Source organism: Quercus suber, unplaced genomic scaffold, assembly GCF_002906115.3.
Source record: "Quercus suber isolate HL8 unplaced genomic scaffold, Cork oak 2.0 scaffold_182, whole genome shotgun sequence".
Taxonomy (NCBI): Eukaryota; Viridiplantae; Streptophyta; class Magnoliopsida; order Fagales; family Fagaceae; genus Quercus; species Quercus suber.
The window spans coordinates 409,796-434,711 of NW_027069640.1; the positions used below are offsets into that span (position 1 = coordinate 409,796).

General features: G+C 33.4%; 1 protein-coding gene across 7 annotated transcripts; it reads left to right on the forward strand.

The window, feature by feature from the left end:
- Window positions 1–22: 22 nt before the first annotated feature.
- LOC111983100 (histidine-containing phosphotransfer protein 1) lies at window positions 23–24,474 on the forward strand. Of its 7 annotated transcripts, none has more exons than XR_010630884.1 (8): window positions 23–233; window positions 4,981–5,111; window positions 5,220–5,288; window positions 5,735–5,803; window positions 8,533–8,605; window positions 9,652–9,773; window positions 13,443–13,562; window positions 16,801–16,882. XR_010630884.1 is itself a non-coding variant. In XM_065778382.1 (8 exons), exons 1-7 carry the CDS (start codon window positions 222–224, stop codon window positions 15,740–15,742), a joined length of 483 nt encoding a protein of 160 aa, XP_065634454.1. In that variant the 5' UTR covers window positions 23–221; the 3' UTR covers window positions 15,743–15,763; window positions 16,801–16,887. The 7 variants fall into 7 exon arrangements, 3 of the variants coding, with proteins under 3 accessions (XP_065634454.1, XP_065634456.1, XP_065634455.1); XM_065778382.1 differs by lacking the exon at window positions 9,652–9,773 and adding an exon at window positions 15,663–15,763 and having other exon boundaries at window positions 13,443–13,491; window positions 16,801–16,887; XR_010630883.1 differs by lacking the exon at window positions 9,652–9,773.
- The last annotated feature ends 442 nt before the right edge of the window (window positions 24,475–24,916 follow it).

A 24,916-nucleotide genomic window follows, 5' to 3' on the forward strand; every position in this document is an offset into this window, starting at 1 on the left:
TTCTTCATACCAAAACGACAAAAGGAACCAGAACCAGCGTCACAGACAGCTATCTCAGTCTCTTAAAAAGAATCAAAAACTATTCTATAAAAACCAAACCCCCCATTCTCACTTCTCACTGCTCAGCCTAAAATCCTTCACTCTACTCTGTGTTTGTGTGTGAGGAAAAAAAAGAGTCTTTGGAGATTCAGAAATCTCTGCTCTTTGGCTTCATTCAGAACATGTACGACGAGGTAATCACTAATCAGATCTCACTGTTTCGTTGTTTTCTTTTGTTCAACATGTCTTTCATCTTGAATTTTGGTTCTGAAATGTGAAATCATTGTTTTTAAAACATTTAGAAGCCACCAAAAAAAAAAAAAATTCCTTGCTTTTTTTACTCATGCGTTCTCGGAAAAAGCACTGATTTTGTTACATGCTTTTTTTTTTTCTTTTTTTCTTTTTTTTTTTTATGGAAAGAAAATTTTTATTGAACAGAGAAACAAAAAAACAAACAAAGGCTGGCTTAGCCTTTCCTTCCTAATTACAGAAGCAAAACAAGGAGGACAGCTACAGCTACCCAATCAAAAGAACCAAAAAAATTACAAGCTATACACCACTTAGCTAAGGAGTGAGTTGTCATATTAGCTAGCCTAGGAACTCAAACAACAGGCACATTAAAATAAGATACAAGAAGAGACATGTCTGCAAGGATAGAAGCAATTCTCTAAGGCGGCGGCATCAGCAGCTCATGAATAGCATCCTAACAAATCTTACAATCTATCTCAATAATAACATTCTCCGCCTCTAACTTTGCAGCCAAAGAGATAGTCCATCTCACAACTTCAGCCTCTGCTTAGAGAGGGAAGGTGATTTTCGCTTTTTGAGAGCAAGCAAAAATCAAATCCCCTCTCTAGACTCTAGCCACCAAGGCTAAGGATGAATAATTTGGACCAATAGCTACATCAACATTAATATTAATAGCCTTAGAGGGAACCAAGGCTACAAAGGATGATTGATATTTACAGATGCAGGAGCAACCGGTCTAGTGATTTTAAATTCCATAAATAACTTCCAAACTCTAGCTATTAATTCATCACATCTCAAGGGAAGGTTTTCAAAATGCACTTGATTTCTCAGCTTCCAAATTCCATCACAGAGAATGGCCCCAAATAACAAGAATTCATTCTTCTGACTAAGCTGGTTGGTAAATGGGGGTGAACACAAAAATTGAATGAAATCCACTTTTGAAGAGAAACCAAAAGAATCCATTCTCAGCCCCCATTTACTACTAAACCACACTGCCTTAGCTACTGGAAAACGAGCAAAAAGATGAAGGGAGGTTTCAGTTTCCAACCTACAGAGGGGACAGTAAACATCACCACCAATATCAACAAACCTGCTTAGCTTATCTTTAGTAGGCAAGCAACCTGTAGCAATCCTCCAAACCATCATTTTGTGCCTCTCATGGAGTTTAGCTTTCCAAATACAATTCCAAAAGGGGGCAAAATTATGATGCATAGATTCCCTGAAGCTCCAATAAGCTGACTTAACTGGTAGTTCCCCAGAGCTTGTACAAGTCCATGTCCACTGATCTTTGTTATTGGTTGGAAAAATAGGAATTTTCAAAATAAGATCAACTGTGGAGTTTTCAAACCACCAATATAATTTATGGACATCCCAACCAGAAAAATCAGAACTAAAAAGCTGAGAAACTAAAATAATACCATTCGGGTCGACACCATTCTTTGGAGTAAGAATGAACCCTTGAAGATCTAGCACCCAAGGATCCTCCCAAATCTTTATGGAATTACCATCCCCCACCAACATGCAAGCTGCCTTAGAAATGAGATGCTTAACACCTGACAAACTTTTCCAGACCGGAGATGCCTTACCCAAGAAGCAGTGATTTAACCAACTCTGTCTCACCTTATGTTTTGCCTTTAAAACATTGACACACTGACAGTTCTTACCTAACAAAAGTCACCAAGCTAACTTGGAAAGAATGGCTTGATTGAAATCCCAAAAGTTCCTAAAACCCAAACCACCTTCCTTCTGAGATCTGCATAGAGTAGACCAAGCAATAGGAGTCCAGAAATGACCTGACTTCATTTTGGGGTTCCACCAGAATTTACGGACCATTGAATCTAATTGATCGCATAACTTCTTAGGGAATTGCAAGGCAGCCATAGTGTATGTCGGAATAAATTGCGCCACAGATTTAATTAAAGTTGCTCTCCCTGTCCATGACAGAATCCTGCCCTTCCAGCTACTCAACTTGCTCTCAAGTCTTTCTTTCACCAACTTGAGATCATTGGACCTGTTTTTGGATAAAAACAGGGGAACTCCAAGATAAGTGATACTTTGGAGAAGGGAATGAAGACCCCAGCAGCATTTTACTTGACGCAAAAAATTAATACTGACTCCTTTTGATGGGAAAACACCAGACTTTTCTATGCTTATAAGCTGGCCAGACCAAGAGCAATACTTTTCCAAACATTTTTTTAGACTAACTAGTTCAGAATGCTTTGCTTTGCAAAAAATAATCACATCATCAGCATAACAAAGTCTAGAAATGAGGGGAGCTGTGCTGGAAAAGTTTAAAGATATTTAAAGAGAAGGATTTTCATTTTCATTTATTTTTAAATTTTGTATAACTTGAATAGAGTATGAAAAGACCAATATTTTCTTAAAAGAATTTTCCTCCAAATTGAAAAGGGTATTGATTTTCATTCTCTTTATTATACATCATTAGTATTCATCACTAATTTTGCATTTAAAAATGTTAATATCACAACAAAGTATAGAAATTGTGCCAAAAGTGAGTGGTGGGTCCATAACAAAGTACACAACAAAGTCCACACCTCCACTGCTTACAACTCCAACTCGCTAGTAGAGATTTGTGAAAAAAGTTATGGACTTTGTTATGGCTCACAAGACCGACTCACTAGTAGTGAGTTGTGAAAAAAGTTATAGACTTTGTTATGGTAGCGTTGTTCTTTTAAATGTGGACATTAGACGTGAAATTATGAATGTCATGTATATGATTGTGATCCATGTGTATTTTTAGTCACATGAGTTATACTTAATAATCATGCAACTTGTTATGATTTAATTGATTTAATGAATAATTTAATTTATGTTTTGTTTTGAAGTAAAATATAAAGGTAAAATATATTTTACATATAAAATATTCAGTAAAATATTTTCAAGTATTTGGTATGACAAGTAAAACCTTTCAAGCAACCACCTAAACTGAGTCATTGTGCCGTAAAAAAAAAAAAAAAAAAAAAAGGAAAAAACGCAAACGCAAATCGTAAACGCTGAGGCCAAACGGTCTCTAACTAGTTCAGAATGCTTTGCTTTGCAAAAAATAATCACATCATCAGCATAACAAAGTCTAGAAATGAGGGGAGCTGTGCTGGAAAAGTTTAAAGATATTTAAAGAGAAGGATTTTCATTTTCATTTATTTTTAAATTTTGTATAACTTGAATAGAGTATGAAAAGACCAATATTTTCTTAAAAGAATTTTCCTCCAAATTGAAAAGGGTATTGATTTTCATTCTCTTTATTATACATCATTAGTATTCATCACTAATTTTGCATTTAAAAATGTTAATATCACAACAAAGTATAGAAATTGTGCCAAAAGTGAGTGGTGGGTCCATAACAAAGTACACAACAAAGTCCACACCTCCACTGCTTACAACTCCAACTCGCTAGTAGAGATTTGTGAAAAAAGTTATGGACTTTGTTATGGCTCACAAGACCGACTCACTAGTAGTGAGTTGTGAAAAAAGTTATAGACTTTGTTATGGTAGCGTTGTTCTTTTAAATGTGGACATTAGACGTGAAATTATGAATGTCATGTATATGATTGTGATCCATGTGTATTTTTAGTCACATGAGTTATACTTAATAATCATGCAACTTGTTATGATTTAATTGATTTAATGAATAATTTAATTTATGTTTTGTTTTGAAGTAAAATATAAAGGTAAAATATATTTTACATATAAAATATTCAGTAAAATATTTTCAAGTATTTGGTATGACAAGTAAAACCTTTCAAGCAACCACCTAAACTGAGTCATTGTGCCGAAGGTTCGGCAAACAGGCCACTAGAACCGGCAACTAGAACGGTAGCTCCAGTGACCAGATTGCCGATGGCCACCACTACAGTGGTATATCCGGTGATCAGACTACAACACTAGTGGCCAAAACGGTGTCTCCTACCACCGGACCGCCAACACCGGTTACCGAACCTCTAACATTGGTCATCGGAATGGTAGCTCCGATAACCAGACATCCGGCACTGGTCGTCGGAACGGTGGCTCCAATGACTAGACATCCGGCACCGGTCATTAGAATGGTATCTCCAGTGATCGAATCCCAGCATTTGAAAATGGTCCATAAAATATTTTACTTCCAAACAAACGGAGCGATAATACGTCTTATGAAAATATTTTACTTCAAAACAAATGGAGCGTTACTATGTCGTCTAAACCATCACATAATGGATTGGAAGAGATTTCTCCAACCCTGGAGGTCAACTTTTTTTTTTCCTATTGATAAACTTTATGATTGGATTTGAGCTTTGTTCATATGTGGATTTGAAATAATAAGGTGTAAAATGTAATTTCAAATCCATAATATCAAAATTTAAAGTCTCATTTTTGTAAAATTTATATCAAACAATTTATACTCATAATTGTTCTTCAAATCCCTTTATTTTAATTTCTCAAATCCAAACACAACTGACATGATAAAATGATTTCTATTTGTGCGACGTTTTCCACTATCACTCTTGATTTGTATGATTTCATATTTTCATTACAAGATTTTTGTGAAAATAACATTTTTCTTTATAAGTAGATTGAAAAAATTGTTTTTGGTTTCTTTCAAATCTTATAACTTTTTATTGATAAGTTGAAATGGTTTATAAATTGCGGTTTGGAAAGAAAATGCTAAGTTTTTGGAAAATGTTTAATTGTTTTCAGGGATATGTGAATGACCAATTCTGGCAAATACAACAAATGAAGAAAACTACTCAACCAGATTATGCCGTGAGAGCAGTCACCAGCTACTGCATGTCTGCACAAAATTTGTTCACTCAGTTGACTGATCACATGTAATTATGAATTAGTTTAAGTTCTGTTTGGAGGTTGATAACTTGATTATCATTTGTAAAATAAAGTTGATTATGAAATTATAATCCATTTTCCATACCTATCTGCAGCAACCAAGAGAATGTTGATTTTCATCAGGTTAATGTTTCCGCTCGTGAATTATTTGAGCAATCCAACAGGTAACATTTCATATTATGTTACAATAAAGAAATGTGTTTATTTTTTGGAATATGAAAATGAGTTGCTGTTTCAAATTTTTTTTTTTTTTTTTTTTTTTACTATAATTGCCCAACCCCAAGGAGAAGTTTTTCCCCTTTCTTTATGAGTTTGAGTTTTGTGCTACAGCTTTCATCTCATGTAATGACTGTTCTAGAGGATGTACCCTCTTTAAGGGGTAGTGTGTGTGTGGTCTAGGGTTCAGATGATTGGGTCTTATTTAGTTTTGGCAGTACTACCCTTTCCATTCTACCTGAAAACACTATGAATATGATGTTTGAGTCGTTATTTAGTCGCAGCATTAATCACATGGACTGAGAATGCATCTAGTTATCTAAGTTTATAATTTTTCTTCTTTCCATGATTGTCTCAACAATACAATTATATGTTCCTTTCCTTCTTGGTACAGTGTTGGTGCAGCCATGTCAAGCATGCATGTTGAACTCCTTCATGCTTGTGAGGAGAATGATAAGGATTAGTAAGAAAACACTTTCTTTCTCTCTCTTTTTTGTTTTTTTTTTGGACTTAGCTGTCTATTATGTCTATATCCTCTAGCTTAAGAAATCATATATATGTTCATGACTAAATGATTATTTTGTCCCTGAAAATACTGTCAATCAACAAGTTCAGTATATCTTGTAGAAATTTTATCTTCATGCTGTAGGTCTTGTACATTTTTTTTTCCCCTTTCAAGGATTTCTAAAGAAATATGCTACATTTATGAATGATTATTTTGTAGTTATGCCTTTGAGCTTTCCTTTAATTAATAAATTTCCTTATTACTTCATACATACATACAAATACATATATATATATATATATGTATGTATATATGTACACACACAGTTTAAGCCTTAGTATCAGAATTAACTAAATGAGTCATTGGTGTAGATATTATTTAGACTGCACTGACTCCCCCTCCTCATGTAAGCTTGGTGGAGGGTGAGATCATGCGTTCAAGATCCATCAGGTGTGTGTGTGTGTGTGCAATTTTCCACACCCAAAAAAAAAAAAAAAAAAAAAAAAAAAAAAAAAGAAGAAGAAGAAGATGAAATAGTTATTGATATATCATAATCCTGATCTTTGCAAGTATAAACAGGATAAAGTGGCAAAGTTATCCAGTGGATTTGTCAAAAACTCATCCAATAAAAGTTATTGAGTGATGTAACATTAACAAAAGTTACATTTGGTGTAACTTGAAATCAACCCATCTAATTTTATGCATTAGAGTATTATTTGAATCACCAATGACTTATATCTATTAGTTTTGGTCTATGATATTAGAGTTTAATTTTTCTTCTCTGCATTTTGTGGGACTTGTTTTGTATCTGGTGTTGATTGATCAAATTTCTTGTCACTCTTATGATTGATAGATGATTGGAATGGCTCCTATATTCCAACTTCTCTTTTTAATATATTTGTGTGTGTTTCTCAACCTCCTGTTTTTTCCCCTCTTTACTGGGGTTGAATGGGTTCTACCAATTATGGATAATTGACTAAGTTAACTCATGCTTAATGGATGAGTTGTTTAAGCAGTTGATCGAAGTAGTGAAAATGCGCTTACAAAAAATGATGTCCTGAGTTCTGGTTAGCTGTCTTTAATAAATCAATTTGGTAGCTATTCATACTAGTGCATAACACTTCAGTTATCCTTGCAATTGAAGGCATCAAGGACAAAGTGGATGAGAAATATATGGAGAGCTTTGGCTTTTGAGATCAAACTAGTATCTTGTTATCAGTTCCGGTTCTGAGATCTCTTGAAATTGAAATCAAATTGACAATTTAAGCTATGGCATAACTGCTTAAAAAACAAAAGTCACCAAATGGTAGATTCTCAATTTAGTTATGGGTCTGCTACTAATATTTTCTTCCAATAGGTTATCGATTTTCATGACCTATTCATAGACTCCCCCTTTCTAGTCCAAAAAAACATTTTTAACAGTTTTTTGGAAGGTTAAGATTTCATCTTTTTTTGATAAGTCAGAAGGTTAAAAAATCCTCAAAATGATTGGCTTATACATTGATGTAATTTTTCTTATTAATTAACAATAAATATATTCATAAATGTCAGTCAAGTTTGTCTTAGTATATTAATTCATATAACACAAGTTTGGGAAGTAAATACAATCCGTATTTATACACATTATAAGATAATAGCATCATATAATTACAGTTCACGGCAGGTATATCATGGGTAGAAAGTACACACGTTGTTACTGCCAAAAGGTGTCCAAATATTATCTTCAATTACTAAAACTTTATTCGTGTTGGAGAAAGGTGCCTTGCGTGATATGTACTGTGGTAAGTGGTGCATTGGAGAAAACGTATTCTTTAGACATTTGGTGCTGAAGAGCTTTCTCTGCTAGAGTTGATGCTTTTGAGTTGCTTTACAAGTGGATGGCAGCAATTAGCTGTTTTTCCTTTTTTACTATTTTATTGTTTCTGGATTTTTTTTTATTTCAGTAATTAGTTTTCTCTTTTTTATTTTCTGGCATTTTGTATGCCTACTAAGTCCCACCTAGGCACATAATGTACCGCCCTGTTTTGTGAATATTTTTAAAAAAAAAAATTCTACTAATCCAAAATAAAAATAAAAAAGTTTTGATTTCTGTATTTGGTTGCTTTTAAAAATAAAAAGAAAATTACATGATCTAGTGATTAATGTCCTTAAAAAATATCTCCATGTGTTACTGGGGGGTTCTTTTAATGGTTTTAGTACCCATGGGTTTAGTAACAGTACCTTTTGATACGCAAAGTATTATACTATCAATATGTCAAATATATTGAGAACAATGCTGATGTAACTTTATTGTGATATGTTAGCAATAAGTTGACATTTTAATGCAAATGTTTAAAAATTCTTTGATGCCTCTATTATTGAATTTGGTCACTTTATTATGAATGGATCGTTGCATTGGTGGGCTTTTAAAAAAATTGTCAGTGGATATTTAATTTCATTATCATACATGTCCACCATTAAAGCATGTAAACATGCTCTTTTTGTTCCTTTTTTCTTTATATTCCGCAATTAACTTTTATTTTATCTCTATCAAACTTAAGATATTTTCTCTTTTTTACGGTACTTTTTTCTTTATGATTATTATTGTGCATGTGTGTGTCTTTTTTTATTATTTAAAATGCATGTTTCTATCTACATATGTGGATTGTTAATGTGCATCTATTTTTGTTTAAATTGTGATATTTCAGTTGCTCCAAGACTCTGTATTGGACTAAGAATGAATTCTCCCAACTGAAAAGAAAATTTGAGACTGTTGTTCAGGTATGGTGGTGAATAGTTTAATTTTTATACTTCTAATAATCATTCTCTCTAGTTCTTCTAGGAATAAATAGCACATTCTACCTTCTTGTGTTTTTTTTTTTATCAAAATACAACATGGTCTTTGTAATTTATTTAATTTTTTCTTTCATGTAGAAAAGTTAGTAGAGACTAGATGAAAGTATAGCCCTTCTGATATTTGAGAATGGTGTTGGTATTTAAATTTTTTTTGGATATTCACAGAGCTCATCTAAGGCATGGGTTATAAATTTCATTTCAGGTTACCAAAGAATCTTAGTTAATACAATCAATGGCTATGTGATTATTGTGATTAATTGCTTTATTGTGCTGTTGTAGACAGTGGCAGAGTGATGTTTAGCAACTTTGACCTTGAGTTGGTTCAGATTATAGTATGTAGGTGAAATTTGCTGTCTATGATTCCCTTCCCTTATGCATATCTGCAAAATACTCTTGCATAATTTCTTGACATCCATATGTGTTGATGAGTAATTGTGTTAGAAATTAGTAATTTATTTTCTATAGTGTGAAGCGGTTGAATCTTAAACCTTAATTCATGCAATCTCTTAATCTGAATTTTACTTTTTTTATACTAACAACTAGCATGTCCTGTGCCCTCCTCCCAACCAGCAATCAAGACACACGTGCATGTGCAGGGAAGTTTTTTTTGTTTATAAAGGGTTTGTGGACAAAGGGTAGTATTTTGGGGAACAAACAAAAGAAAAGAGAATTTGGGACAAAGAAAGTCTAGGGGAGTAGAGAGATAGACCTAGTGTTGCAGTTATTCTAAGTTGATTATGAAGCAAAAGGTTGAAGATATTAATTAAATGCTGTTGATGGTGGAATTAAGTATATATGTTCAGTAATGATTGAATCTCAATGTTAATGTTTCTCAATAAAATTTGTCCTCAAAGCTTCTCCTTTTTTTCCCTTTGGCCTGAAAACTGATTGAACACATTTTAAGAGTAAGAACCTTTTCAAGTGCTTGCATTTTCTAATTATTTTCTTCTCTGGGCCAACTTCAACTGCAGATGGAGAGAAAGATCATTGACCTTGAGAATGGACATTGAAAGGAAGCTGAAACATGTCACTAGCTGGGTCCTATATGATCTCTCCAGCTAAATAATATCTGATTGAAAATCTGACATGTGAGGTTCGAAACAGGAAAATGTGGTAGATAGATCAGCTTTGTTATATATGGTCTATTTGTATCTTTATGTTAACTTCATATCATACCTAGTTGAACCAATTAATGACTTGCTCATGTGAATGGTGTTGTTCCCAAAAGTGTTAAAGTTCATGGGGATTTTATTTAAAACACTGAAAGCTGTTATTCTAGAATTCCCTTAAAATCGTAGAACCAGAAATGTTAGTGGAAAATCAGGCACTAACTTTGTTAGTGATGTTTCCAAGCAGTAGATTTTGGCTTTATAGGACTGTTAAATATGCTAACTAATTAGTTGTGCATTCAACAAGTGGTGGGTAAGCAAGAAAATCAATTAAATTTAGTGGGAAAGAAATAGAAATTTAACGGACCAGCGATATATTTTTGTACCCCCAATACTTGTCAGCTGATTCTCAAGTTAGTTGTGAACCGCATAGTCATAGTCACAGAAAGTTCTGTTATCTCTAGCTACAGATAAACCTGCTAAGTGCAAATTAAACTTCTTATTTACTCTAAATGCCTTATTTTGGAGTCTCCACATTTAAGTTTGGTGCAGGTCCATGAAGCAATAAATGCTCAAAAAGTTGTTCACTTTCTAATTTCAGAAAGTTTTCTGCCTTTGATTTCCTTGCTATGCAGATATGGTGAATATTGATTTTTACTTAAGCTTGTATCTGCTAGGGTAAGCAAGATGTTGTTTGTTTTCATGATGAATTTATGGATCACTGATCCTTGAAAAAATTTGAGTCTATGCATTCCCTTGATGCTGCTATTTATTAGAGTACAAAATTAATAAAAATTGAAGAAAAATATGCCTTGTAGGAAGTATTTATTGATGTTATTCTAATTAGTTGAAGATGAAGAAATTAGAGTTTAGAGGTTTCTTTAATGCTTAATTACATGGTCTAATATTATTGATATGATCTAATGATGAGAGAGAGAGAGAGAGAGATGATCTAAGAAGATGTTTCACTTTCTTTTCTTGACCTTCTAGAAGGTCTTAGCCTTAGACATTGACCCTTGCTGACAAAAGACGGCCAAAACGATGCAGCAATAAAATTGAAAAAAAAAAAAAAAAGAATAGATAACCTAGGAATCAACACCAGGCAAGAGGAGCAAAACCTCTAGGAATTGGCATCCTACGGTTGCCTAGTGTCAACACCAGACCATTGGAAAAATTCCAAGAGAAGTTCTATTCATCAATCAAACTGTTATCTTCTCCATAGGAGAACAATACTGTGCTTATGTAGACTAATAAAACTAACCTAATTCTAATTGACATAGGAAAACCCTAATTCTAATTCTAATTGACTTAAGAAATTCCTATTATTGAATTACAAAAACTATAATCTTCCCAGCTTTGGTCCTTGGTGTTTTTGTCTTTTGCATCTCCATTGGACCATGCCTAGGAGGGTGGTAAACATGCTGGCTCTCACTGGAAGAGGCCTTCTGGTAGACACGCTGTTGTATGGAATGCAGCTCATTTGTGCATCATGTGCACCATTTGGAGAGCACAGAACAGTCACATTTTTTAGGCAGTTGAGCGCTCTTTGCTGGACCTAAAGTTTATCCTGCTGCACACCTTGGTTGGATGGCTATTTGGAAATGTCATTCTTGTTCTAATCTAGTTGAGTTTTTAGATGCTTGTTCTTTTAGGTTATGCTTTTGTAGGTGTTTGAGTCCAAGTAGACTGCTTGTGAACAAAGGATGCTATGTAATTTCTTTATTTCTAATTAAAGCTTTCTTACTTATCAAAAAAAATAAAAGATAAAATACAATTGACTTCAAAAATTAAATTAAAAAAATATCTATTGCATCAGTTGGGTCCTTTCCTCAACCAATGTAGGGGCTTTGGCCACTTCCTTTCTTTTTAAATAAGCTTTGTTGTTGAAGAAAAGAACTTGATAATCTTGTACTCTCACAGGGAAGTGTAATTTTTAGACAATTCAAATGTGCTCAAACTGTCACATTTCTAAAAAGTTGGTAGGTTTTCTTTCCCCACATTCCAACATTCTCAAATTAACCAAATGCATCCATAGGTTAAATCTAAATCATAATAAAAAAAATTCTTATTACAAAGTATGCATTTCTACTTAATACCGAAGTGTCTATGACCTAAGGTTTTTCATTCTGCCGATAGTGTACTTGCACAGTGGTAAAGCACTATATGCTAACTGAGTCAAATCTTTGGTTGTCTCTACAGCCTTGGATCATATCCTAACTGAACTAGGGATTAGGACCTTAAGGAATGGAAGAAAGCTGCAAACTAATTTAACATTGTAGCTCATTATTTTTTTCCTCACACAATGCCCTTTTTGTTTATCTTATTAAAAGACAAAACTCATAATCTTTTATAGGAAATATTTCAGTAATATTTTTGTGTGAGAGAATCTTTTCCTTTTCATTTAAGGTTCTGTTTTGGTAGGTCTTAATTGCATCTCTCTGGATTGCATTCTGTTACCTCTGTGACATCACTCTTTTGTCCTATAGGAGTTGGCATTGGGATCAAATCCCTGGCACCAATTCTGCTACCTCTGTGACATCACTCTTTATCCGTTTCTGTTCCAATTTTCTTTTAGGGTTCAATTAGGAAATGCTTCTTTTAAAAATGCCATTTGTCTCTTAAATTATTCATTGCTAGATTCATTACCATTTTTAATTGGTTCTGGTTATGATATGTAAGGGTGAAGGACTCTAGATAAGACATTTTGATAAGAAATCGTTCAGTAGGGTGTGAACAAAATCAAAAGCAACTCTGAAAGGAAAGAGTAAAGAAGCAAAACAAGTAAATGCAGATAGAAATGGACAATATGGTAGAGAGAAACAGCAAAAATGCATAAAGACAACAGTTGTCATTTCCACTGCTCATCCATTCTGTGCACATGCCTTACTGTCTGTCACTCTCTCTTTCAAGTTCTCTCTATAAAGTTTCTTTTTCTCCTTTACAGATTAAACTGTTTTATCATCGCCAATGAATTTAATAATTTAGCTATAAGGCGTGGTCAGGTTAAATTATTCTTTTCATCAGATATATTCTTGTTTGTATTTTCAGCTTAAGTTAGCTGATTTCCTAGTCTCCAAGTGTTCTCTGGGATACTTTAATCAACATGAATTAGATTTTATAAATTTTATAAGTACTGTTTTATTCTTGTTTAGTACTTTGCTCATGTATACCTTTGATGGACTAGTTATGGTGCAACACATCTTATTTGTGCACAACAATAAATGGTGTTCACAGTAAATAAATATTCATACTGGTGCCATGATAAGATAACTTACTTTTGACTTTCCTATGTGGTCTTTTCTTTTTGCTAGGGGAACTGTGACTTATCTTTAAAAGACAAAAGAAAATTAGTTTATCACATTATAATTCAACCAAGAAAAGAATAAAAGAAAATTCATCATTTTTGAGAAATTGTAATGTTCATCATCATATTAAAACTAATCTTTTGTCAAAATGGATAATCTATTTTGATAGGGTAAGCTTTTACGTCAATAATATTTTGTAAATTTTTTTTCTTTTCCAGGCTTGTGAAAAAACTAAAAATGCATTGTTGTTAAATCTTCTTCAAGTTAAATAATCCATTATGGTGTGAGATGTGATTCTTTCAGCAGTTTAGTATGAGATCTTCACTCAAAGCCTATGTATTCTTGCAGCTTCCGTTGTTGATAATCACAATGCGGTATTTGCCCTGTCATGCAAGAGGTACAGATTTGGGTGGCTAAAATGTACAAATAGATCTTACTTAATCATTGGAGCTTGGAAGTGCTTTTCCTGTGAGTTATGAATGCAATGTCATCTCTATAGATTCTATAAATTCTTTTTGTTTTTGAATAGTTGAAATTTAAAATTTCTCTTGTTCTTATGAAAAATAGAAAAGTTTCTGAGCAGCTTTCTCACAAACTGAACCCTGGAGCAAAAGTATTCCAAGTGTTTATGTACCAAAGCTTTTTTCCTTTGCTTTGAATTCCATTTACTCCTTAAAATTAATACTGTTCTTCTAATACCACAGTGATGCCAATGATGCTAGAAGAGGTGATCCTTATCCTGTGTAATGGGTTGCTGCAAGTAGAGGCATAGAGCTTGTACCAGCCCATTTTATTGCCAGTGGGCATTTTCCTGTTTTTTTTTTTCCCAAGTTCTTTCTGTCATGGGAATAGAGAATGGATAGAGTCCTTTTCTGACTTTTTTTTTTTTTTGAATAAAGTATGTTGTTCAGCCAAAAGAAAAAAAGTAGAGGTGTAGAGCTACATAGTAGAGCAAGATTATGCAAACATACTTGACATAACTCTAATGAAAAGCCTTCTCTTAGACAAGCACAAATTCTTTAACCCCAAATCTGTCATTTTTTATTACCTTTTGCCGACGAGCTCTACCCCAAATGACACTTCCTCCTCCCACAATAATGGGATGGAGGGTGAGGTCATGGGTTTAGGACCCACTAAGTGCATGTCTCACTTGCAAATAAATTTATTTTTAAAAAAAATAATTATTTATAAAGCTGCAATTTAAAAACTTTCCTTATTTGATAACAACTATATCGAAGCAACTAGCAAGTAAATAAAACCTAATCTAAGAAAAGCTGTCATTTGAAATCCTATCCTGTCACATAAGCAGTGAATAAATTTCTTAAAAAGAGATTTCTCAATAAAGAAGTTACTTAAACCACTTTCTCCAAAAAAAAAAAAAAAGTTACTTAAACCATTGTGGGCCAATAAGGAATCTAGTTCTGTTATCGCTATTAATGAAAGTGACAGACAATTATATTGTATTTATGCAAATAAATAGTTGAACATTATATTGAAATTTGTTTGCTCAAAAGATATGAAAAATAAATTTCAGACTTTCTTAAACCTTATTCTTATTAATGTAAATAATCATGTTGTTCAAATTGATTTGATAAATTTAATTATGGGTTCAAATCCCTTTATATTTGGCAATGGGCTTTATCGTCATAAAAAACAAGTGCAATTTTTTTTCTTTTTTGAAACAAGTGCAAATTAATAGGTATAAATTTAAATATGGGTTCAGATCTCTCTCTCTCTTTTCCCTTTTAACACCTGACCTGACATGTGGGCCCAAGACTCCTTTCATAAGTAGCGGTCAAAATGTGCAATTTCAAACTTAAATGTAGCCAATGAGTTTTAACTCAAATGACACTTCCTCTTTTCATAATTATGGGATTGAAGGTGAGGTCTTGGGTTTAGGATCCAATGAGTGCATGTGTACTTGCCAATTTTAATTTTTTTTTTTTTTTAAAATTACTTAAATGGGAGAAATGGAGATTATACGAGGTTCAAATGCAAGACCTCCTTGCATTTATACCATAATGAATTACCACTTATCCTAAAAGAGTAAGTTTTTAAGAAGTGGGTCAACAATTTCTATCGTGCTCACTGACATGGTAATGTTGTCCAACTCTTACCATGTCAAGTAGAAGAGGGAATGGGCATAATTAAAATAATATGTAATTTAGGTGCTGTTACCTACCAAATATATTTTCACTTTGACTCTCACCATTTATTGCATTGATTGACAGCAAACTTCCTTCAAAAAATTTTTAAAGGTATTGTCATTCAAATTAGTTTCTCTAGAACCTAAACCTGTAATTTGCAGTTATGAAGCCAGCCAATAATTTTTTGCCACACAGCTATTTATTGGTGAAGCCATCTTGAGAAAGGTTAATATATTGTGTCATTTCCTATCAAGAAAAGTGAAAATATTCCATTTTTATGCTTTGCACTAGAGCAGTTTGTTATCATGTCGTAATATGTTGTCTGATTATTAGAAAACTAAAGTTATTGATTTACTTCTTGTGACATTAAATCACTTTAATGGTTTATGGTTGATTACATATTGTCATATATGTCCAACAGTTTGGATCATTCAAAGGGAGCTGCTGGCAAGGGCAAACAGTCCCGATCAAGTTGCCACTATGGGCATTATTCATCCTTGATGCATCATTCCATGATTGTTTGTATGATTCTCAATCTTTATAACTCACTTTTTTTTTTTGATAAGTAACAGAAAATATATATTAAAGAAGAACACAGCCCCGTACATAGAAAATGTACTAGATAGGCAAAAACATTAAGAAACCAAATTACAATGATCAAACAAAACAGGAAGAGAAAAACAAGAAAAAGATGGTATAACTAAACACCATTCGAGAAGAGTAAAAAAGAAAAAAAACTTAAACACAAGAATGGACCGTTCACGACCCTCAAAGCTTCTAGCATTCCGTTCCCGCCAGATACACCACATCAAACAGTGCGGCACCATCCTCCAAATAAGTATATGAACAATGCAATTCAAGAATGATGATTTGAAGGGAATTTGTCATTGAGAATGGCAAAGATGTTAATTTGCAAATTCTAGGTGTTATATCTACAAGGAGTCATGCTAACCTCATGGCAGTCTGACGCAGATTGTTTTCATCTGCAATTAATTTAGCCTTTCAAACCTCACACTGAAGCAAGTGTATCTCATGCAGAATGTTTCCTTCTCAAACAGTTAAAGTTTTTCTTTTAGTTTCAGTTTCTTAGGGCTTTTGACACCATGTTCTATAGAGATGGCTTTGTCTATTCTTAAAGGACTGCTCCAAGGATATGTTCAGTCATTGTTTGACGAGGTGACAGAAAACTTTTCATCTGGTTTTTGATTTGATTCTGTTTTATCTTCTTTGCCAACAGTCCTTTTGCTCTACTTTGTAGGATGTTGTATGTTGAAATGATTTTAGGGGCTTCTAGAGGATTAACACCAGTTGATATTCTTTCACTTGTAATGGCTTGATCATAATATAATTGAATTCTTCTGAATTCTTGGATGTTTATTCTAGTTGAGGTTTGGGATACTAAAACCTGATAATGCAGTAATTCACCTGCTCCTGCATCTTTTGCATTTTAATACAAGTTAGATTTAATTTTGAATGAGATTCCATATCCTGGCTTGAACATTTGTTTGGAAAAGAACGTTCAGACGGTTAATAATGTGTATTCATGTCATTGCTTGCAGGGGATAGTAAATGATCAGTTTTCTCAGATTCATACTTTGAAAAGTGAGGAGGAACCTGAGCATGTTGTGCAGCTGATTGATAAGTACTTTGTTGAAGTTGAAACAATCTTATCAGAACTTACAAGCAAAATGTATCTCCATATTCATTTAATTTTACATGGTTCCAGTTACAGATTCTAGTTCTATATTTACTTTTGGTTATTTCTCATTCATGTTTTTATATCTGCAGTGATTGTCCTGATGTTGATTTCTCAAAGCTGTCTGAACTGGCTCACAAAGTAGATGAGAGAAGCTTGAGGTAGCATGATAGATTAATTTATCAATTGCATTACCTTAATGATATTCATTTATGTCTGGTAAATGGAGAAACTCTGTCAAGGTTCATAATGTAAACATGTTCACAGGCTGCTGTTATTGAAAGGCAATTCAGATCTATTTGGGTATGTTTAAAAGCTGCTTCTAACATTGTGTAAAGGACAGCTGGTTTTTGTAAAATGTCTTGCCTTACTCAAGAGCAGGAGGCTTTGATCAAAGGTTTGGGACTTGACATCTATCTTAGTGAAGGCCATGGCCGACTAAACACATGCCTTTCTCAACTTTTAGTAGTAACTTGTTCTGTTTCAGCCAGGCCTTTTTCCTTTGGCTTTACAATCCAACCCACTGAATATATGTCTATAGATTTGGATAATTTTTTTCTCATTTCTTTTCTAGTATTGAAATATTATTTAGTATTTTATACTTTTTTTTTCTTCTTCTAGTAATAGTTTTTGCTTGCTTAGTTATGTTGTTCTTCTTGACATTGCTTATTTGCAAATAGTAGTGACCATATAATATGGGTGCTAATGAAGGCACCTTGATTTTTGCATGATCTGCCCGGGCAGTTTGATCATTTTTCTCATCAAGTAATAACACACATTGAGATTTTAATAGCACTGGAGTTTATTATCAAATTTTCTTCATTCTAATAGAATGCTAAGATTTGTTTTTCCTCCTTTGTAGGAAAGGTAAGAAAGCATTGTCTGTCCTTATCACCTGTTTCACGAACCTTTTTTTCTAGCACTTACATCCGAGCAGTCTAAACTATGAAACTTTTATAGAACATGGAATAGAAAATGTAATTTATTAGCTCCTTTTTCCTACTATTACTGGAAATTACTGTAACTTTTTGGTAGGCAATAAAAACTTGTATTCAAACAAAAAAGAATTAATACATTGAAATTAAAAAAGAATTTATCTTATCATCAAGTTATCATCATAAAAAGTTTATAACAATGAATTCAAGAATGCATCAGAGTGTAAATTTCCCAAAGCAAGCAGCCAGTCAAATAATGAACGTAAAAAAAAATAAAAATAAAAATAAAGCTTTTCAGTGAGTTCCCTGCCAGCTCTTTATGATTGAAGTATGATTATTCCTCTCGCACCAAATTTTCCACATGATGCAAAGAGGAACTGTCCCCCAAATCTGACCAATCTTTTATATACGTGGATACTGGTGTAGAAGTGAATAATGAATATTCCTTGTTACAGATGATACACTAGATTGTATCTTCATTTTTCCCAAAGAGAGGAATCAATTATAGTTGCACACTTTGATACTCAGATGCACCCTTTATCTTTGAAGTTTTGGGAAGAATGTGATTTGATACATTGGTATGTACCATCCTCGATGTATACCCGAGTGTATGTAGAGTCAGAAGGAAATCATCCCGCCAGCTTACCCCTGACACATGTTGTGATTTGGTCAAAGGTTAAATATCAGAAGCCCAACTTCCTGATTCATGTTTATGACATCAACAACATTGAGTACTAGAATTTTCAGCACTACTTGTAATGGTCAATCTAATATAATGGGATCTCACAAAATGTATACTACCATTACCTGCACTGAATATAACACGTCTACATGATTGTGGTTTGAATATTTAAGATATGAATCACATAATGCTAAGTTTCAAGCTATATTTAGAAACAATGGCAACCTTTAAAATTGATATCATGAAATTGAATAACTTTCCTCTTGTTCTTATGATCAATATTATCGGCTGTTCAACATGATACTTTGTGTGAATGGTTTAATTCTTATGTCATTTTGTTAAGGAAGTTTTAATTATAGACTTGTTTTCCCAAAATTATTTATGTTTGCTTCAAGGGATACGTAGAAGATTATTTTCTCCTTCCATCTCTTGGTGATTGCAAACTGGATCTTACTTTTTTATTTGGTGTTACAGCATTGGTGCCAGGCATGTGAAACTTGCATGTGCTGATCTCATTAAGTCTTGTGATCAGATGAACAAGGAAAAGTAAGGATTTCTATTATTCACACTGCCTAAATATGAATGATGACTTATTGAGAAGAAGCAATTAAGATCCATTTTGCTCATAGAGAAGTTACTAACAAATTTTGAAAATAAGATATACTGGCATAAACCTAGCTTTTTCAAATACAATATACCATGATCGTAGTAAAATTCAAAATTTGACCCCTAATATATCAAAATTGAATCCTAATGGGACCGGTGGGTCCAGTCACTGTCACTATTGCTCTTGAAAATGTTAATATTATGAAGTAGTTTAACCAGTAACCAATTGGAAGAAGCATCATAGAAGGATATCAAATGAGGGTTTCATCCTCCTTTTTGTGTAAATTTTACTTAAATGTGACTACTTTGGGAAGTTCCTGAAGTCCTTGTAATTGCGATTACCCTTTTTCCTTTCCCTTTTCAAATGTTTTCCCTTTGCAATGTGGTTTTTGTTGTATGCTTGTGGTGTTCATGGGCTTATCCCTTTTTCCATCTATTCCAAAAAATTAATAATCATCCATCCAAACAAATTGCAAGTGGTTGTTTGATGTTTTTGATTTCTTTAATCACATTTTTTGAGTAATTTATTTTCTCTAATTTCCATCATAAACTGCTCTATCAAGTCTCTTTTCTTGTTCAACTTCAGGACTGAATATATTGTAATTGAGTTTGTAATCCTTCTTATAAATTATTGCAATTGATTTTTATTTTTTTTAAACTGGGCATTCTTAATTGGTAATGTCAGGTACTCTAATACTTCACACACTTGTCCATGTCACACTAATTAGGTTATGAGTTACCCATCCAATCCTCTCTTTTTCTTGCTTTCATGTCAACATTAAAGCACATAGCCAGTTAGAGGAGTGTTTATATATGCATATATATTCACAAACTTACATGCATACATATATACATATTTATATGTATTTACGTTACACGAAGGAGGTAGCCCTCCCTCACTTCTGGGTTGATCTCTAGACCTCCGTTTTCTTAGGGGAAAAGATACCAGCTCTGCACAAAGGCTGGTAATGTGCTCTGACATGTACACTGGATGGTAACCAATTTTTCCAAAAATGATTTTTTGTTCACTTTTCTACTAACTAGTTGGTAACCTGTGAAATGCACAAAGGAAAGCTTAACTTGACATGATTTTTCTCTCTTACTTTTTTTGTCTAGATATGAAATTTGATAATTGTGGTAGTTATTAATGAGCATTTATTATGATTGAGTTTGTATATGGAACTTATATATTTACCTTTTAAATAAAATATGACATGCCAAGATTTTAATAGAGGATTTAAATATAAAATATAATTTTAAATATTTACATATATAAAATAATGACCTGTAAAATCGTGAGGCCCCAAAAGCTTATGTGGCACAATCTATGAGGTCAACCAAAAGTCAAACTTGATTTTACATATATTATAGATTATATATAATTCGATGTTTTCCTTGTAAAGTATACGTTTTAAATTAAGGCATAGCTGATTATATTCATTCAATCACTAAGTTTGTCCTCCTGTTGTTTTTTAATTCCTTCCATTTGAATGAATCTGCCAGTATCATTCAGTTTTGTAGTAACCAAAAACTTGCCTTTTACACTAAGAAGATTATTTTTATTTCCCAATTAAATTTGTCTCATACTTGCATAAATGAATTATTAATCCCCTGACCCCTTTGTATTGCAAATTTTGCTGTTTCAGTTTCTCCAGAGCCTTAATTTGGATAAAGAATGAATTTTCTCACACTCGAAACAAGCTGGAGGCCTATGCTCAGGTATTGCACAATGTTCATTTATACCTTCTAAAGTCTCACAATAATGTTTAATTGGAAAGGGCATTGTACTATTATTTTTGATCTTTCATATGTATGATTTTAAGTTTTTATTTCCTTGTCCTTTGTAAGTCTTCTTTGGAGAGAAAACTATGGAAACCTGATTTTAAGGACGTTGGAGAAATAGAAAGATGATATTTTGGGTTGTAATGGGCAGTACTCTTCTATAAGGATCTGGAAGTTTCTAGGAATTTTTCTATTGATGATGTTTTCTTCCCAGCTATTTCAAGAATATGCCATGTCCTATTGTAACCGCTTGGTTATCAAGAATTTCCTCAACCTCCTTTATAAAAAATATCCTTCAAGGAGCAAGTAACACATCCATTTGTAAATATTGAGAAAATGTGTGGTAGCAAAGACTAGATGAAGCAAAGATTTCTAGGCCATTGCTATGAGGGAATTTAAAGAATTGGCATCCTCAATTGCAGAAAACGTGGTTGGTAGGCAAGAAGATGAAAGTGGCAGATATGACTACTGGGGAGGCAAGAACTATTTACGGGTCCATATGTGGACTGGATGACTTTCAATTTAGGGACAAGGGTGCGCATGGTTGTACCAATGTTTACCTTGGTTTGTCTGTGTTAGTTAAAAAGAAGATGCAAATAAGGAAAATGTGAATGAAAATGGGCTATTTCTAAGTCCAGCAGCCCTTTCCCAATTCATTCCGTATATATGGGAGATTATAAAATATTATAAAGAACATTGATTGTGACAGATGGACATGGTAGGGACATCTCACCAATGTTATCCTTCTAGAATGATACAATTCTCTTTGTTTCTAACATTCCCCCTCAAGTCGGAGCATATTTGTCATATAAACCCAACTTGGTACAAATAGATTCTAATTGAATCCCACATAATGATTTAGTAAAGACATCAGCAAGTGGGTTCTTTTCTTTGGGCTTCTTTGTGCTCATTATATGTGCATGAAGTAGTCTCTTTAACTTAAAAGTATTCTTACCTATCAAAAAAATCATCAAGTTAGTTCTCAGATTGTACAAACAGTGTAGCTATTTCATCTTCGTATCTTGTCCCATACAAAGTAGCAGTTTACTTAGATGTGCTTGGTCCTTTCATACTTTTGATAGGTAATAAAAATAAAAAATAAAAATTTATTAAAAAAAAGACTACATGTATAAAGAACACAAAATAGCCTGAAGAACTACATCAAAAAGAATTATATACAACAAGGCATCAACTCTATGAACAACACAATGGAACTACCATTCATAAAACCCCATGTGCAAGACCACTCATATAAGGATTCAAAGCAATGTTTGTAGTATCTTGATTATCACAGGATTGTTTGATAGGAGTAGGTACTATGGCTAGAGATATATTTGGGGAGTCAAAGTGCCGTGCACAGTGGCATTTTTCAGATGGACATCAACACTGGGTAGGATGTTGATAATTTACGAAAACGACACATTGGGGTTTTAGATCAGTGTTGCATGAGTAGATAGAGTGGGGGGACAGTAGGGCATCTCATGCTTCATTGTTCTATGTTTAGAGGTTTGTGGTCTTTGGTGTTTGCTTTAGTTGGAGTATCATGGGTAATGCAAAAGATGATAATCCAAATGTTATCTTCATGGCAAAGAAGATTCATTAATTATAGAAGTGAAAAGATTTGGGAAGGCTGTTCATTGTATAACTTGTGGACTTATTGACGAGAAAGCAATGGTAGGGCTTTTGATGGTGTACAACACCCAATTATGTAATTAAACAGATTATGTTATGCTCTGTCTGATTGGGTGATTGCATTAGGCAACTTCCCTATTGTATTTTTTCTGGATTTTTAGATTCTCTAAATATTAGCTTGTAATGTTCTGCAAGTTGATTCATCGATTATATTTAATAAAATTATCATTTACTTATTAGAAAAAGGTTGATCCTCCCCCTTTAGTGCTTGCTTAATAATTTTATTATAAGTCCAATAGGGTTATAGTTGGACAACATTACCAGCTTCTACCTTTAGACCACTAAGATACTGAATTATAGTTTTCTCTTCCAGCTCAACAATATTAGACTTCATCATAAGATGATCAAACTCTATGGTATATTTTTCAACAGACATACCTTTTTGCTTAATTGTGGAACCTAAGTATCTTGTTGGTAGTTGTCTGGCAAAAACTTCCTCTTGGCATTTCTCAAGCAACAATACAGCTTCTACATTCATGATCTCCTTTTATTGGATTTTACACCATAAAGAGGCGGATTTCACAAACTTCACCTTACTGTGATTTAGTAAATATTTATAATCAAAGATCCACCCCACCAAAACATGACAACAACGGCCATCCATGACAACCAAAACTATGATCCCAAATTGATACCAGATTGGTTTAGGGTGTAATGAGGGAATAAAGTTACACACTCAAAATGGATTGATAAGCTCACCACTATTAGAAATTGACCAAAGAGACATAGAGCGAGAAACTCGACACCTATAGGAATCCACAAAAGAGTGAGAATTAAACTAGAAATCCATCTACTCGCAAGGTAAAGGCTGATTAATTGAAAATAAAACTCTCTTTCTGATTCCAATTTACGTATGTGATGAGCTTGGAACAACCCTTTAAACATGGTAATAACAACTTACATCCCCCAGACAAAAATAATTAATAAAAATCAAGAACTTGAGAAAATGTTCACAACAAAATTAACAAGACCCATTAACAAGACATAGGAATTGGAAAAACCATATTGGGAACTAATCAAGCATAATTAGAAACAAGAGAATTTAAACTTGGCTATTTTTGGAGTACTTTCTATCAGCCCAACCAGTCTATAGCAAAATTGCCATAATTTTGTATAGAAAACTCCAAATTGCACACTGTTTGATACCTTGGAAACTGGAGACCTAGAGCCTTGCAATGGTATATAGCTTGCTGGCTAATTCTTCTGGAATCATTACCAAATTAATTTTGAAAATTCCCCAAAAATCTCTCTTTAAGTCCTTTGAACTTCACTAGTGTGCTTGAATTATCAAGCACCAATGTAAATGATATATACTGCTGGCACTTATTCAAAAGTTCACCAATTGGGAGGCATTGATGGTTTATGATTTTAAGATTAGTCATGGTTTCCCATCAAGTGCAATGGATTACCAGCCAAGCTATCCCCATGACTCAACAAGCTAGAATGTATATTGTCCAGCTTGAACCAGCAATTAATATCTATATATATGTACCCAAATGCTGGTAATATCACAGTATAACTAAAGGGTAATAGACTATTTATTTTGTTTTCAAACAATCTTGTGTTTTACTACATTTAAATTACTCTCAACACATTGGTGAACAGATGGAGCGGAGGATTATCAGACTCAAGAGCAAACAACAAAGCAGCGCTTGTGTGCCATCCAGTTCTCTCGGTTGTTTGAGAGAAGTTCCTGAGAAGTGAGAATGCAATCACTTCCATAACTGTAATAGCATGTATAGAATTTTTGATAGTTGCTCCATCTACATGGTCACGTGTTTACAAGGGATGCTTTATAAACAAAAGCTCTATCTACTTATTAACTTGAGTTTTCTGTTAATGATTTGACAATTAATGTTCTATATTTTCTTCCTATTCTTATTGTGCATTGTTCAGATTCCAAAAAGGGAACTAGTTAGCCACTGAAAAAACTGCAGTATAGGCACTACCACATTGCCTTTAGTAGCGTAACAACAAATCGATAATTGAAAGTTCATGACATAAAGTACTTTTGGGATTATTACAATTTAGGATTTTTTGGCCATTTAACACCATTTTAGGAACAATTTTGTTAGTTAGCAAGTTTCCGAAACTATTTAGGAAACTAGCATCTCAAGTTGAAGAATTCAATGTAAAAATCGAGCATGTGACACTTGAGTCCTAAGCTACTGTGGAAAAAAATTTCTGCGTGGAGAGCTTAAAGGAAAGAAGGCATACAAACTAAGTGAAAGAGTGAAGAAGAAAGAAGGCATCCAATCCAGCTTCGTTTGGGCAAAGCCCAG